Source organism: Odocoileus virginianus, unplaced genomic scaffold, assembly GCF_023699985.2.
Source record: "Odocoileus virginianus isolate 20LAN1187 ecotype Illinois unplaced genomic scaffold, Ovbor_1.2 Unplaced_Scaffold_5, whole genome shotgun sequence".
NCBI lineage: Eukaryota > Metazoa > Chordata > Mammalia > Artiodactyla > Cervidae > Odocoileus > Odocoileus virginianus.
The window spans coordinates 2718954-2735331 of NW_027224267.1; the positions used below are offsets into that span (position 1 = coordinate 2718954).

General features: G+C 55.5%; 1 protein-coding gene across 4 annotated transcripts in view; it reads right to left on the reverse strand.

The window, feature by feature from the left end:
- The window catches only part of GAK (cyclin G associated kinase), a 48054-nt gene extending 31770 nt beyond the window's left edge, over positions 1-16284 (reverse strand). For 2 of the 4 annotated variants that reach the window (XM_020899451.2, XM_070462492.1), the window contains exons 1-5: positions 16024-16284; positions 5251-5312; positions 4513-4572; positions 3230-3344; positions 1125-1267 (exon numbers count right to left, since the gene is read on the reverse strand). In XM_020899451.2, the coding sequence (XP_020755110.2) occupies positions 1125-1267; positions 3230-3344; positions 4513-4572; positions 5251-5312; positions 16024-16168 (525 nt within the window). In that variant the 5' untranslated portion in view covers positions 16169-16284. Of the gene's footprint in view, positions 1-1124; positions 1268-3229; positions 3345-4512; positions 4573-5250; positions 5313-8027; positions 8254-16023 lie in introns of those variants that run through there. The other 2 variants (XM_070462493.1, XM_070462494.1) reach the window with 2 other exon arrangements.
- Positions 16285-16378: the final 94 nt, after the last annotated feature.

A 16378-nucleotide genomic window follows, 5' to 3' on the forward strand; every position in this document is an offset into this window, starting at 1 on the left:
CCACAGGAGCGCGGTCTGCCCTGCCAGCACTGACACGGGGCTGCCCCACAGGACACCGGGTCCCCACGGACAGGGTGAGGCAGGCAAACCCGGCACCAGGAGGAAAGGCGAGGGGCAACAGGAAGCCCACACTGAGGAGGACGTGCATCCGGGCCCGATACTCGCATCTGGGGCCCCCAGGCCCTTCCTGCCCCTCCGCGGAGCGCCAGGCCAAGAACCCCGGGGACAGACCACAGGGAGCGCGAGAGGTTCCCTCACAGCGCCAGCAGCCACGGACCCAGCACACGGGCGCTGAGCAGTCCCGCCCAGGCCGAGCTGTCATCCTTCAAGCTTTTTACCTTCCTGAGCCAGAGAGGGGTCCGCCACCTCCCGAGGACAGTGCTGTTCCCCAGGTTCAAGATGCCCCAAGAGGAAACAGGAAAGCTGGCCACAGCTGGACACGCAGGAAGCAAAGGGAGGTTCCTGGCAGGAAGGGGCATATCTGGGGTCTGCTTTTAGCAAGTCAGACCAGGGAGGGTAGAGGGGGCCCGCCGCCACCCTGAGGCATGGTGAGAGTTGGGGCCCTGGCTTCTCGGATGCCGGATTATTGTTAAAATGAAGCCACAGACCACGGGAGACATCTGTAGCATGTTCCACTTAAAAAACACTATTGTAAGAATGTAAAAAAACCAACCAATAGACAACAGAAAAAAGGCAAAAGACACCCAGTTAACTGAATAGTAAGGACTCTGATGACTAAAAACACAGCAAAAACACACATCATTAAACAAGAAAACACAAAGTTGTGACCACGAAGCCCCCTCCCCCACCACTGGTGGCCCCAGAAGGAAGGGCAGCCTCCTGTGTGCACCAGGGGTACACACAGCCCTGTGGGCAAGCGCTCCTGCCCAGCGCCTAGCAGCAGGCGGGCAGGCCTCCTGCCCAGAGCAGCCCAGGGGACGTCACCTCCTCTCGGCTCCACGTAGGGGTCCGCGCCCATGACCGTCCACACCCTCACCCGTGGGTGAGAGCCCCCAGCTGGGGACAGGAGCGGAGGCAGCCTGAGCGCAGGGGGGCTGCCGGGTAGCGGGGCACCGGCCCCCACACGCGGCAAGCACGGCCGGCAGAGTGGGCAGGGGCCTCACCTTGAGGTCCCTGTGGATGATGGGCGGCTTCTGTCTGTGCATGTGCTGCACCGCCCTGCACGTCTGGTAGAAAATCTTCAGGACAGTGTCACATGAGAGCGGACCTTTAGATTCGACTTTTTTTAAAAATTCCACCAGCTGCCCTAAAAGAGAATCAAACTCACATCACCAGGGAACTGCTGAAGCTGGTGCCCAGGCCTGCTGCCCTCCTGTACCCGCCGTGGTGCTGCCCTCCCTGCCCTCCAGCCAGCACCCAGTCGGGGTTACAGAGCCCTGGAGGGGAAGCCTGCCTGCAGCGGCAGAGACCTCCGACCACGGAGCCTTTGTGACGCAGCAGCTACAAGGACCACGACCCCGAACGTGCACGTTCTGGCAGACACCTCTGGGGAAATGACCGCTGAGCTTCCTTAGTTAACAGCGGTCCTCGGCTGTTCACCTGAGATCTCAGTGGATACGTCCTCCATCTCTGGGCCCCCACCCCAGGCTGCACCCCGAGGGGTCCCCGCCTCAAGGTGCTCCTTCCTGTCTCTGTGGCGCAGGGACCTCAGTCCTGCTGGAACTGGCTGGAGCCCAGGGCCACTGGCCCTCTCCACAGGGGCTCCCTCCGCAACCGTGTGCTGTCTTTGCTGGGCCAGCTTCCCAGGACCCACAACTCACCTGCCTTGGGCCCCCAACCCTGTTCTTGCCCTAGACATCCCAAAGCCTCTTCCAAGAGTCCCGCCTACACACTCCTGTCCAGGGCCCAGGGCTGCCTCCACTCCCAGAGGTGAGCTCCGCACGTTATGGGACCCCCAGCCCCACTCAACATGGAACAAAGAGCAGCACCACACAGCCACAAGGCCCCCGTGAGCCCAGAGCCATCCCAGGAAGCCTCCCGGGGGTGCACATGAACGTGCAGGGCGTGCCTCATAAGCTCACACACGATGCTGGCTTCAGTGAGCAGGCACTGCTTTCTTGCAGGTGAAGGACAGTGATGCCAACCACCAGCCACGTGGAAGGCCCCGACCTGAGCTGAGCACCCACGCTGCATGGTGTGTGCCCAGGAGAGGCGCCGGCGAGCACGGCCAGTGCCGCACAGGACCCCGAACGCCAGTCCCCACAGGAGCCCAGGGGCCCACGCTGCTGGGACAAGAGCATCACGCACCCTGGGTCCTGTCTTCACCTGGGATGGGGTCCCAGTCCCCTCCACTCAGGGTGGGGGTCCTGTACTCCTGGCTGTGGTCCCCAAGACCCCCCAAACCGGCAACCACCGCACCCCATTTCTGCTCTTCTTCGCAGAAAGACTCCCACCCACAAGGCTCCCGTCCTCTTCCTGGGACACTCCTCTGGGGGCCGTGACCCCTCGGGGAGCTTTCCTCCCTCCCTTCGGGGGAGCCCCCTGCCTCAGTCTCCCCCCCTCTCCCCTGGCTTCACGGCAGCCCCGTGCACAGCTGGTGACGGATGGACAAGCAGGGCGTCTGGGGGCTCCTGCCCTAGTTCCAGGCCCTCTGGCCAGTCCTCCACACCTGCCACGCCTCAGAAGTCCTGCCCAACTCTAAGAGCTATCTTGCCCACACGGGTCCAGCACAGGGCAGAGGTTCAGTTGTGGGATGAGAGGAGCCCAACCCTCCAAGTGGAGACCCTGCTTCTGCCGCTGACAGAAGCCTCACCTCTCCTGGGAAGCCTGGCACCACTGCCCGCCCACTCGCCCGCTCTGCCCCAAGAAGTCCTGAGAAAGCACCGGCTCCCCACTGCTGTCAGGAGACACAAGTCTTCCTCTCAGAACATAGCAAGTGCGACCACCTTGAGCTGGTGAGGTTGCAGGCCCGTCTCCGCGGCCCCGCCCACCTCCGTGGCCCTGCCCACCCCGGCCCCACCGGGCCACTTCCGGCCACTTCCCGACGACGGCTGCTTCCTGCTGCCTGATGGCCCCGACAGCCCAGCCGCCCCTCCGCAGCCCCAGTTCTGCTCTCAGCCCTGCATGGGGGTGAGGGGGTGGATACACCCACTCAAAGAGCTCCCACCAGACAGGGAGCCACTCTCTCCCTGACGACCACGCGTCTCTGGAGAGGAGACCCCAGGAGCTGTCCCGCCTGCTGGGTGGTCCCGAGCCGCAGTCACCTCACCTCTGCAGAGCTCCATGAGCAGCAGGAACTCCGCCTGCCCAGTGTCCGACTCCTCTTTTCCTATCGATGCTGCAGAACAAAACTGGACAATATTTGGGTGGCCTGAAAGTTTTTTCTGCAGGTGTCTCGTTAAAGGAGAATGCGTAAGTCTGCATGTTTAAAAACAAATATATACATAATATTAAGACACTGAAGTCAGAACACTGACTCCAACTAAGGGCAATCTGAGTGCATAGCCACAAAAACAGCGTGGGGGCAGGCGGAAGGCAGCCAGGAGGACAGGAAGACATTGGACACAAGGAAAGGGGCGGCGCTGAAGAACCCCACCCCACCCCCCGCCACCGGCCACACACCTGCCAGGGGCTGGGTGAGGAGGCAGGTAGAGGGTGTGGTGCAGGTGAGGCTGAAGAACCCCACCCCACCCCCGCCACCGGCCACACACCTGCCAGGGGCTGGGTGAGGAGGCAGGTAGAGGGTGTGGTGCAGGTGAGGCTGAAGAACCCCACCCCACCCCCGCCACCGGCCACACACCTGCCAGGGGCTGGGTGAGGAGGCAGGTAGAGGATGTGGTGCAGGTGAGGCTGAAGAACCCCACCCCACCCCCCGCCACCGGCCACACAGCTGCCAGGGGCTGGGTGAGGAGGCAGGTAGAGGGTGTGGTGCAGGTGAGGCTGAGGAGGCCACAGGAAGCCCAACGTGGTGAGGACCCTCAGGCCCAGAGGCTGGCAGGCTCACAGTGGACAGAGCTTTGAGACGGAGAACAGATTCTGACAGCAAAGGGCGAGACCCCAGTTCCAGGGAAACGCGCGTGGGAGTGGAGAGCCAAGCCAAACAAGCCCGCAGATCCAGGCTCCATGCACGGACGCCCAGGGCCCCTGCCCTCTGGGAAGGGTGAAGGCACCAGGGGGCTGCTCAGAGAACAACTTGGAGCCCACGGGAGCCAGGGCTGGCGAAGAGCTGAGGGCAGAACTACTGGCCAGGAGCCAGGCATCACATCAGGTCACTGGGCAAGCAGCAGGGCGGAGGCAGGGAGCTGCCCACCCCCAGTTTGAGACCTCTTGGCAGGAATGATGCTGTTGCTCCCAAGGCTATAAATCTCTTACCATTACTCTGAGAGTAAAGAACAAGGAAGAAAACTCCTTCCTACTAGACATGGGCTACAGGCAAGTCCAATGAAGCAAACAGAGGGGGCGTCCCCGAGCAGCCGGCAGCCGAGGGCAGCCACAGCCGGCCGCAGGCCTCCCCACGGGGCCATGCTCGTGCTCAGCCCTGGAAAAGGATACCATGAAACACACTTCCTGGATGATGGCTCTGTTCTTCTCCTCTTCATTGGACAGCAATCTCTGTAGCGGGAAATGACGGACGAGGAAAGATTAAGGGCCTTATCCGTCTGCTCTCACCGAGCACGCACAGTGCATCTGAGGGCTGTCCCCGCCTAACTGTGTGTTAACATCTGACCCACAGAGAAACCTGACAGGTTAAAGGACCTCAAAAATGGTCCTCTGTGATCCAAGAACCTAAGAAAAACTAAAAACAGGAGGCATCTCACCCAACAGGCTGGAGGAAAAGGAGAGATGTGGGTCTACTTCTGGACCCCCAAGTCCAAGTGCACGCCCCCAGCCCAGCCGAACCCCATGACGGTCACTGCCCCTGAGGCTAAGCAGGGCCCCTGAGAGTCTCAGGAGAGACCACAAAGTGCACCCAGCACCCCACCCGAGAGCCCGGCTCACAGACACACTGTGCACACGTCACTTTACACGAGTGGCTTTCAAATGCCTGGTGTTCCTGGAGCCCTTACTTTGGCAGCTCTGACTCCCCTCCCCTGGCCGCCCCAAAGCTGAAACCCACAGCTTTCAAGTCCTCTAAGACTGCAGAAGAAACAAGTGTAACAAACAGACACAGACTGTAAAAAAGAAACATAAACTAAAGGGGTAGGGATAAACGTCTGGAAACAGTGTCACTTAGAAATTTATTACCTTTAAAACACAGGAAAACCCACAAAAGCTCGTCCCCTTTATTACCTTCAATGCATACTCTCTGCCACTTCCCAGATCTTGAGCTTCATACACAAATGCAAACCCTCCTGAAAATTAGAAAAATACACAGCAGTTTTATGTAACATTTAGCTGTAAAAATACCTTGACTGAGAAAAGGTACAAACTGGACTGTGGCCAGGAGTCTGTGTTCCGCTGTGATGGTGGCCCTGGTTTATGTGACCGCCTTCTACACACCCTGTTCACAGAGACCAGGGCAGGAAAATCAACACAATCGACGCCAGTTCTCTGGAAACAAGTGACTCGTATCACACACAAACATGGATGAGAGAATTCCTGACAGATCGTTAATTCTACATAAAACAAAATGTTAGCAAATTAAACCCAACAACTATAAAAAAGGGTACTACATCACAACTAAGTAAAGTTGGTTTAATCAATGTAATTTGATTATTTTTAGTTTGACTTCTTAGTCTTCTCTAGTTTCCTACAGTGGAAAATTTCACCATGAAATTTAAAACTCTTAGCAAATGGGAACAGAAGGACAGTTGCTCAGCCTGATGACAGCGTCTCTGGAAGGCCCTCCACCAACACCACACTCGAGGTGGGGGCCTGACTCTTCCCTCTACGACCAGGGCAGGGCAGGCCTCAGGCCTGTTCTCGCCACTGCCATTCAGTATCACGCTGGAGGCGCAACCAGTGCAATCAGGCAAGAAAGGAAATAAAAGGCATCCAGACTGAAAAGAGACAACAAACAACATGACTGTCTATATAGACAAGGTGATACCTACTCCTTCAAGCTACTATCAATAATGAATGAGTTTAGGAAGGTTGTGTGATGTAACAGCAACATACAAAAAATCAACCATTTTGACAAACCCTACATTAGGTAAACAGTATGATCCATAAATGAAAAATATGATAAATTGACCTCATTAAAGACAGTTTTTGCTGGTTTTTGGAAACACTGTTGAGAGCTTGAAAAGACAAGTCCCTAACTGGACTTCGCAAATCACACATCTGGCAAAGGACCTCTATCCAGAAAATATACATAAAATCCAAAGTTCAGTTCAACAGCATTTATTTAAGGGGCAAAATATACAAAAAGACACTCAACCAAGACAAACAGCTGGCAAGTAACCACATGAAAAAAATGTCATTATCCACCAGGGACATGCATGTTTAAACCACAAGGATCTACTACATACCTATTAGAACATCTGAGAATTTTAAGACCGACCTACCAATTATTGATTGAGGTGTGGAGCAGCTGCACGCGTATTTACAATGCCCACAGGAATTCAGGATGGTATCATCATTTTGGAAGACAGTCTGGAGAGTTCTCCAAAAGCTAAACGCACATCAACTCTACAGCTCTGCCATCACATTGTGAGTATTTACCCAGGAAAAAGAAATGCACACGTCCTCACAAAGACTCGTACACGCATGTTCACAGCAGCCCCAGCAGGAACAACCCGTGTCCATCAATGGTGAGTGGATGGAGCGGCCACCCTCGCGTGACCAGGCACACTGCTGCTGACATGCAGCAGCAGGACTGCGAGCAGCCACGCTGAGGAGCGGCAGGCAGGAAAAGAGTGTGCACACGGGACCGCATTCACAGGAGACCCGAGAGAAAAGAGAGTCATCACACTAACAAAAAGCAGATGAGCGGTGGCTTGGGGGGTGAGGAGGAAAACCATGGAGGCGATGGGTTTGTTCACCACCTTCACAGTGACAGCTGTATAGATACACACACACACACACACACACACACACACGCACATTAACACACATATAGAACATACTTACAGTGTTTTGACACATATGCAGAGTTACTCTGTCACTTTTATCTCAACATAGCTGTTAAAAAATCAAATAAGTCCATATAAAAAATAGATTAAAGGAAATAAATGAAAATCTAGAAAACAGAAACAGAAAAACAGATGGCTTCACTGGTGAATTCTATCAAACATTTAAGTGAAGAAAGTACAACAACCTCACACGAAATCTGTGCCAAGAGAGAATAGTTCCCAGAGTCTTTTTTGAGGCAGAGAAAACAATAAGCATACAATTACAGATCAAAAGCACTCATTAACACAGAAATCGAAAACCATCAGAAAACACTAGGAGTGATTCTGGCAATACGCAGTGAGGACAGTACGTTAGGACCACGCAGGAATGCAAGGCTAACAGTCACTGCAGTACACAATGTAAAAGGGGACAGACACCAGGAAAGTTTCTGCCCACACGCAAAACCCAGTCATGATCCTTCAAAACAGTAAAATTTTTAAAAAACGTTCAGCAAACTAGAAATTGAAGCAGAAACTTCTTCAATCTAAGAAACGGCAACCACGAAAAACTAACTGCTAACACAAGACTTAAAGGTCCTCTCTGAGATCAAGAACAAAGAGAGGATTTCTGCTGCTCTCAGAGCCGCAATACAACATTTTTTCGGTGAGCCTAACAGTGCAAGAAAGCTAGAAAAATAAAGAATGGAGGAACTGAGACTGCTTTTACTTGCAGATGATAAGACAATGAAGCAAACACTCCTAAGGACTCCACCAAAAACGTCCGGGACAGAAGGGCAACCTCAGCAGGACTACCAGATCCGTGGGACCGTCCTCAGGCCTCCGCTGCAGCCAGACCAGTACCACCGCGCCTGCTCAGACATCAAGCCCACTGCTGCCCGGGGCCGCCCCCCTGGCCACAGCCCCGCACGGCCTGGCCCGACTCCCCTCACCTCACTCCCCTGAACTACCCCCACGTCCCCCACCCCGTTTCTTCTCCCCAGCGTTCTCTGATACCTGACTCGACCTGGATACCTGTTTACTGTCTCTCCCACTAGGCCGAGAGCTTGAAGCAGAAATGTTGTCCGAGTTGTGTGCATTGCTATCACAGGCACCCAGGACAGTGTCGGACACAGTGGGCAACCAGAATGGTGTGCTGAGCAAACCAGCAGACCACCACAACAAACTCTTCAGAGGTCGAAACACAGTCACTTCCATTTAACACCCCCCACAGCAAGATCACGAAGTCTGAACACAGCACCTGCAGAGGAAGTACAAAGATGAGCAGGAAGTACTGCGCTAGCTCACGGCGGTGGCTGCCTCTAAAGAGAGACACAGCAAGGCAGCGGGGGCAGGGGGCCAACGGAACCTTTACAGCATCTGTGGTGCTTCACTGTCTAGAGAAGATCTGGGACCAAAGATGACTTTGGTTGTGGTTGGTGGTGGTTAAGTCGTGTCCGACTCTTTCAACCCCATAGGCCGCAGCCCACCAGGCTCCTCTGTCCATGGAATTCTCCAGGCAAGAATACTGGAGTGGGTTGCTATTTCCTTCTCCAGGGGATCTTTCCCACCCAGGAATCAAACCTGGGTCTCCCACATTGCAGGCAGATTCTTTATCAACTGGGCTACGAGGGAATCCATTTTCAAAGTTAGTATTTATTAATTCTGGATAGCAGGGACAAAGGTGTCTGTTCTGTTCTTACTCTTTCTACTTTTCTGCATTAAAAAAATTTTTCCTAACTCAGAAAAAAAAATTTCCAATTTTGTTGTATAGCTACAGTACTGAAGACTGTGTGGTACTGGTGGACAGATAGATTGTAGATCAATGGAACAAAAAAGAAGAGCCCTGTACACAACCACACAAATATGCCCAAATTGCAAAAGCAGCTTCAGAAGGACGGTATTTTCAACTGGACAGCTCCAGGCAACAGAAAGAACGTCAGTCTAAACCTCACACGTCAACTCAGAGCATACAAGCGTCAAACCACGAGACGGCACAGGAGAGAATCCTGGAGACGCAGGGCTCAAAGTTTTCAGACTAGACAGCAAAAGCAGGATTCCAGAACGAAAAGCGATAGAATAGACCTCATCAAAGTTAGAGCCTTGGATCCGCAAGAGACCCTGTCAGGAGGCCAGAAGACAAGCAGCCTGAGAGAAAACACCTGGCAACCACACTGGACAGAGGACTCAAGAAGCTCTCAAAACTCAACAATGAAAGATGATTGGAAAAGAGGCAGAGGACACAAAGAGACATTTCACCTGGGAGGATGAGCAGGTGAAAATAAGCAAAGCATGAGCTTCTAGGGAAACGCAAACTAAAGCCTCAATGACACATCACCACACACCTGCCAGAATGACCACCAAAGACAACACGAAACACTGGCAGGGACGCAGAGACTCGACTGCGGCCCCCAGGAGTCACGAGGTGAAGCCCTAACCCCGACACGGCCGCATCTGGGGACAGGGTGCGCGGGGGGTTGACTGAAGTTCAATGAAGTCGGAAGTTGGGGTCCCGATGTAACACGACTGGGGTCCTCAGAGTAAGGGGGAGCGAGGACAGCCAAGGGGAGAGACCCCCCTAGGAGCCTGCCAGCTCCCTGGCCTCAGGCTCCAGCCCCAGAGGCAGGAAGGCGAAGCCGCCTGCACACACCCAGCCCACGGCGGGTGCAGCGCCGGAGCACGGGCAGGCGCCCCTCCGCCCACGGGCGAGCGCATACAGCACAGCTCGAGAGACAGGTCGGCAGCTTTTCTAACAACGAGACACCAACTGCCACGTGACCCAGCACCTGCGCACTCATTCCAGAAAATGAAAACACAGCCATTCAACAACCTGTATGTGAATGTTTATAGCAGCTTTATTTCAAATGGTCAAAAACCTGGAAACAATCCAGACATCCTTCAGTCGGTGGAAAGTTGAGCAAACTATGGTATATCCACACCATGGACTGCTCTGCAGAGACAAAAAAAGTGAGGACACAGCAACGTGGATGGTCCCCAGAGAATCATGCGGGGTGAAAGAAGCCAATTCTGAGAGGTTGCACGTGATCCCGTTTACACAGAACTCTTCAGAGGACAAAGGACAGAGGGGGGCAGGCCAATGTTCTTCAGGTGTCCACAGGGATCCCCAAGGGGACAGACACTTCAAATCCTGGCTGTGACCACAGTTTTTCTAGACATTGCCACTAGGCAGTGTACCCAGACCTATCTGCATCTTTTCTTCCAACTCCACGTAAGTCCACAATGATCTCAAAAGGAAAAGTTAAAAAACAAACAACCACTAGCATATAAAACACATAAAGGGATACCCTGCCGGGTGCTGCTAAGACAGTTGTGACAGAGTATGTTCTGGACGGAGCACAAACTGGAATCAAGACTGCTGGGAGTAATATCAATAACCTCAGATATGCAGATAACAGCACCCTTATGGCAGAAAGTGAGAAGAACTAAAGAGCTTCTTGATGAAGGTGAAAGAGGAGAGTTAAAAATCTGGCTTAAAGCTTAACATTCAGAAAACTAAGATCATGGCACCGGGTCGCATCACTTCATGGCAAATAGATGGGGAAGCAGTAAAAGACTTTATTTTGGGGGGCTCCAAAATCACTGCAGATGGTGATTGCAGCCATGAAATTAAAAGATGCTTGCTCCTTGGAAAAAAAGCTATGACCAACCTAGACAGCATATTAAAAAGCAGAGACATTACTTTGCTGACAAAGGTCCATCTAGTCAAAGCTATGGTTTTTCCAGTAGTCATGTATGGATGTGAGAGTTGGACTATAAAGAAAGCTGAGTGCCAAAGAATTGGTGGTTTTTAACTGTGGTGTTGGAAAAGACTCTTTAGAGTCCCTTGGACTACAAGGAGTTCCAACAAGTCAATCCTGAAGGAAATCAGTCCTGAATATTCACAGGAAGGACTGATGCTGAAGCACCAATACTTTGGCCACGTTATGTGAAGAACTGCCTCACTGGAAAAGACCCTGATGCTGGGAAAGATGGAAGGCAGGAGGAGGAGGGGACAACAGAGGATGAGATGGTTGGATGGCATCACCGACTCAATGGACATGAGTCTGAGTAAACTCCGGGAGTTGGTGATGGACAGGGAGGCCTGGCGTGCTGCAATCCATGGGGTCGCAAACAGTCAGACATGACTGAGCAACTGAACTGAACTGATGTTCTGGAATTAAGAAATGGCTTACCTTCACTTCCCCACACACGTGTGTCTCTGTGTATGTATGTTATATAAAAACCGGACTTGGATCTAGAACAGATACTCCCAGGTTTATCCATAAGTAGTCAGGAAATTCTCATTATACCACAGTTAAAAAAAAAATACTCCCACAACTCCTGCCCCCCTGAAAAAAATGGAAAAAAGATTTTAACAAACATTTCACACACACAAAAAAGATAACACAAGTGACTAATGGGTGAAAAAATATTCAACACAGTACCATGGAGAAGATGCAGATTCAGCCACTGCAGGCCCTGGAGAACGGGTATAGTCAGGACACTCACACACTGGGGAGGCCGTGGGGCAGCAGGTGGCAAAGCCCAAGGGGAGAGGGTTTGGCTGTTTCATGTAAAGTCAGCCCTCCATCCGACTAGAAGCCCACAATCCATTCCTGGGCATTTTACCCAAAAGAAAGGAAAACACATTCACACGCGCACACACAGTAAAAAATGTCCTTGGGAGCTTTATTTTTAACAATCCCAAACAGGAAAACACACCAAGGTCCACAGCAGGAGAGGGCCAGCAAACCGCAGCAGGAAAGGGAGCCGAGCTTCAAGTCCACGAAGCCACCGCAAGCGCACCCAGCCGCCGCGGCCCGGGCCGAGAGGCCGCAGCCAGTCACGCCACCTGCTCTGCGGTGGCCGCCAGCTTGCTCCATCCCCTGGAGCCTCAGGCCTCCCTGCCGCTGGGTATCCTGCTGTCTACACCAACTGTCTTGCTGTATCTCACTGTTCGCTGAACCCAGAACAGGCGAGGTGCGAGCAGGGAAGCTGGAAGAAAACTCCAGGAGCGGCAGGAACAGGAGACACGTTTATTCTCTCCGGGGTGGCCCCAGTGCAGACGCAAGGGCTTTTCAGGTGGGGCTTATGCGTGCTTCTAGACCAAAAGTGGCCCATGGCCAAACGGGAGGGGGGGGGGGCAGGAGGCCTCGTGACGCGCATGCGCACTGCCATAAGTGAGCCCGGCTACCGTATAACCACGTGTTTACAAAACACGGGGCGAGAGGCTGACCCCACCATCCTAAATTGCTCTTTCCCTACACCCGCTAAAATGAGGAGGGTGGGGGCGGCTGGAGTCCGGCAGGGCCTCCGAGGTGGCGGGGGACCATCCCTCCCACAGCGCAGGGTCACAGACAGGGGCCAGGCGAGGTGGGGCCTGCTGGTGGGACAGCAAACCACAGGCCGGGTGACGCCGCAGCGTGGGAAGCAGGTCAGGTGACCTTGACACGCTTTCTCAGCACCGCTGCTGAGAAGCAGACGCTTCCCTGGAGCAGAATTCCAAGAGCCCCACTACACACAAGCTCATCACCCTCCTGCAGGGACAGGCATGCTCACACAGACGGGGTGCCCTGAAGGAGAGCAGACCCAGACAGCAGGAGGAGGAGCGCGCCTCCCCGAAGAGTCCCGCCCAGGGTGACCTCCCCGGCCCGCTTCACGCACCCGCAGACGTGTGCTGGGGAAGGACCGCAGGCCTCGCAGTGCAGCAGCCTCTGCACTGGGCTCCCAGCTGGCCCCCAGCAACCCCGCGCCAGCAGCTGCTTTCACCGGGACTCCCTCTGGATACCGCTCCCTGCAGAACACAGCTGAGACGGACCCACACCTTCCCTCAGACCAAGCCTCTCATGGGCTCCCGCCCGGCCCCACCATCACCCCTGGCGGCCTGGCAGGCTCCCAGCAGCCCTGAGCTCAGCACCAGCACTGTGACCGCCCCCACGTAGCCAGGAGCCCCACAAGTGCTGCTGTGGGGGCCACTACTGTTTTACACTGGGCACCATCACCACGATTCAAGGCCAACCTTGAAGCTGCCCACATGCAGGGGCAGGGCCAGCTGAGGGGGACATGAGGTGGGGCCACAGGCAGCCGCCCGAGCCCACAGCCCTGCGGTGAGAGCTGGCTGTGTGCTCCGCGGTATCTGGGAGGAGACAGCCACTTGGAACCCTCCCTGGCAGAGAAGGGTCCCCACACTCAGGCCTCCAGGCCCAGGGTCAAGGGCAAAGACACAGGGATGACAAGACCCCAACACTCAAGAGAAAAGACACCAGAACTACAAGACCAGCGAGCCATGGGGCTCAGGGCTCAGCCACGCTTCCCAAGTGGAAAGGGGGGTCCGCAGGGGCCACCACAGCCCAGCGGCCCCCGACAAGCCCCCCAGGGCACCACGCGGTGGGGCTCTGCAGAGGAGGGCCCAGTCCTCTCCCCCATCACGGCCACCTCAGTCCACATCACACACCACCCCCATGCCCTTCTGCAGTCAGGACAGGCCCCGCGGGCAGAGAAGAAATCCGCAGGAGCCGTGGAGCAGCAGCAGGGCCTCAGGAGTGGACCCAGCCTGGGAGCTGGCGGGCGTGTGCCTTCACACCTCCTCGGGCCCGCATCACCCACAGGGAACACGGACTCTGTGCAGGGACCACGTAAGTTCATCCAATACCACTGACACCACGCCCAGCACACACGTGTCCGAGCAGACACACGCTGGCTGACAGAACTCACGGGACATCTGACCGCAGACCACACCACCACTGTGCCGCTGTGCTCGCCTCCCGAGAGCCCATGTCCACCCCAGGAGCAAGTCCACACAGTGGACCGGCCCCGCAGAGCTGGGAGCCCTGAGATCGAGCTCCTCAGCAGCAGCAATCCCTCACTCTCGGCCTTTCTGGTGGAAGAAGGCGTGAGCACACAGCATCCAAGCAGGAGGACACACCAGTGTCCCCGGGTCACTCAGCCGGGCAGCTCTGACGTAGGGGGTTCCCAGCACTTTGCTTTCGTGTGCGTCAGTCGCTCAGTCGTGTCCGACTCATGGACTCTGCGACCTCATGGACTACAGCCCACCAGGCTCCTCTGTCCACGGAATTCTCCAGGCAAGAATACTGGAGTGGACTGCCATTCCCTTCTCCAGGGGATCTTCCCGACCCAGGGATCGAACCTGGGTCTCCTGCACTGCGGGCAGATTCTTTACCGTCTGAGCCACCAGGGAAGCCCGTTTGTTCTTAAAAAGTGAAAATTTAGAACAAATTCTGAAAAGCTATCTAGCTCCACAGTTCTACTCAACAACCCATTTCAGGCTATAAATTGCAAAAAGCTATGAAAACCAATGCTTTCTCCCTAAATCATTTGAGAGCAAAATCTGATGAGAAACTCAGCTGGGACAACCCCAACATGAACTGATGTGAGACTATTTGAAGACCTAACTACCCCACAATGAGAACACTTACTTCATTACAGAAGTACTGAATATTAGTACATTTGATGACGCAATTGTTTCCCAACTCTCAGCCCTAATATCCCAGAACCTACAGGCTACACTCTACCTTTCGAAAACCTGAAAAATTCCGCAGTTGTCCAAATAGGTACCCAAAAGTTTTGAACTGAACCTTCCCCATATTTATAGAAGACAACCGGAAGCCCACAGCCCACATCCTAAGGTTGCTATTTTATGTGAAGGACTTCATACAGGTTTCCTACTGTCCCAGTTCAAACACAGCTTCACGAGCTTCAGAAGCCCTGGGCTACCACTTCAGTTTAAGTGCAGGAAATCCACGGCTCCTGACCTGCTGGGAGAACGAAGGGAACAAGTGCTACACGGCTAGGGCGCCCGCTCTCCCTGTTCATCCTGGGGGTCAAGCCACTGAAAGGAGCTTCCTCTCCCCCTGAGCCACCTCTCCCCCGCCCCCCCGCCCCGGCCTCCTCCACCAGCCCTGCAGCTAAGCCCACTGTATACCCACCAGGGGACGCCCCCTGCACTTTGTTGACCTCTGGTCATCAGAGCCTGTGTCTCAGAACTTCCACAAGGTAGAGACCATGTGCTGAGCACTGTGAATTTCTTAAAGATTCAAAATACTTGCCTGGTATTTTCAGAATAAATGAACTGATGGGGGGGGCACACTTCTCACTACTAGATACACTGGCCTCCACATCGGAAAGAAGAACCTGAGATTTTCTCACCCAGTCACACCCAAAATCTGTTTCTGACAGTGGAGAAAAAGTGTGTGGTGGTGCTCTGGCCTTAGCACCACCTGAGGCCTTTAGGAAGGGGGGCACTAGAACAGCCAGCACTCGTAAGCTCAAACTGAGCACAGGTGGCACCAAGGGTGCGACATCAGGTGGTAAGCCCGGCTTCAGCACCGGCCCCAAAGCCACGCCTTCAGCTGGTAAGTGCAACGGCTAGGGGAATCTGCCGGGCCAGATAGACAAAGGAGCAAAATCTGGCCGAGGAAGCCGAGCTGCACCAACAGGGGTGAGAAACTCTGCGTGAAGTAAAGAGGACATTCAGAAAGCCAGAGGGCATGCGGAAGTACCGAAGACGGCCCTGACCGGCTTGCCAAGCAAGGTCCGCAACGGTCACACCTGTTGGCTCGTCCTGCGGAAACTCGCCTGGGGTCTCAGACAGAGCCGGGGAGAGGGACGATCAGGGGCGAAGAGGCAGCGCGGCTAGCTGACACCGCACAGTGTGTCCCCGCACCTGAGGAAGCCAGGACTACGGCCAACCACGCCCGAGCGCCTGTCTGCCAGGGGGCCGGCCCTGCGTCCGCCAACCCACTGTGGCCCTCGGAGCAAGAGGGGCCACGGCTTCGCCTGCTCCCGCCGCACCGCCCGCCTCCAAACTCCAGCCTCCAGCGGCGTGGGGTCCCGCCCGCCGGGCTAGCCTCCACCCTGGCTGGGGGTCGGCCCACACCCGCCGGCAGGATTGCCACGGCCCGGCCTGACCCCGAGCCTCCGACAAGGAAGTGCCCGACCCGCGGCCGGCCTCCTCCCCCGCAGTCGCCGCCCTACCGGCCGCGGCCGCCCTCACCTTCGGCCAGGATCCGGCGCACCCGCAGCCGCAGCTCGCCCATCTCCACCGTCTGCCCCACGAAGTCCGTCTGGTCGCGGCCGGCCGCGCCCCCCAGAGAGCCCGGGCCCGCCAGGAAGTCGAGCGCGGACTGCAGCAGCGACATGGCGGCGGCCCGCGGAGGGCGCCGGCCCGAGGGCTCGGGGTCCCCGCGCGTCCAGGTGCACTCGGCAACCGCCGCTCGCGAGCCGCACCAGCTTCCGCCCGACGCCGCGACGCAGGCGCGGGGGTCGCGACCCGCCCGGAAGAGCACCGGCGCTGCACTTCCGCCGCGCCGGGGCCGCGCGTGCGCGGCGCCGCGGCCTCGGCGGACTTC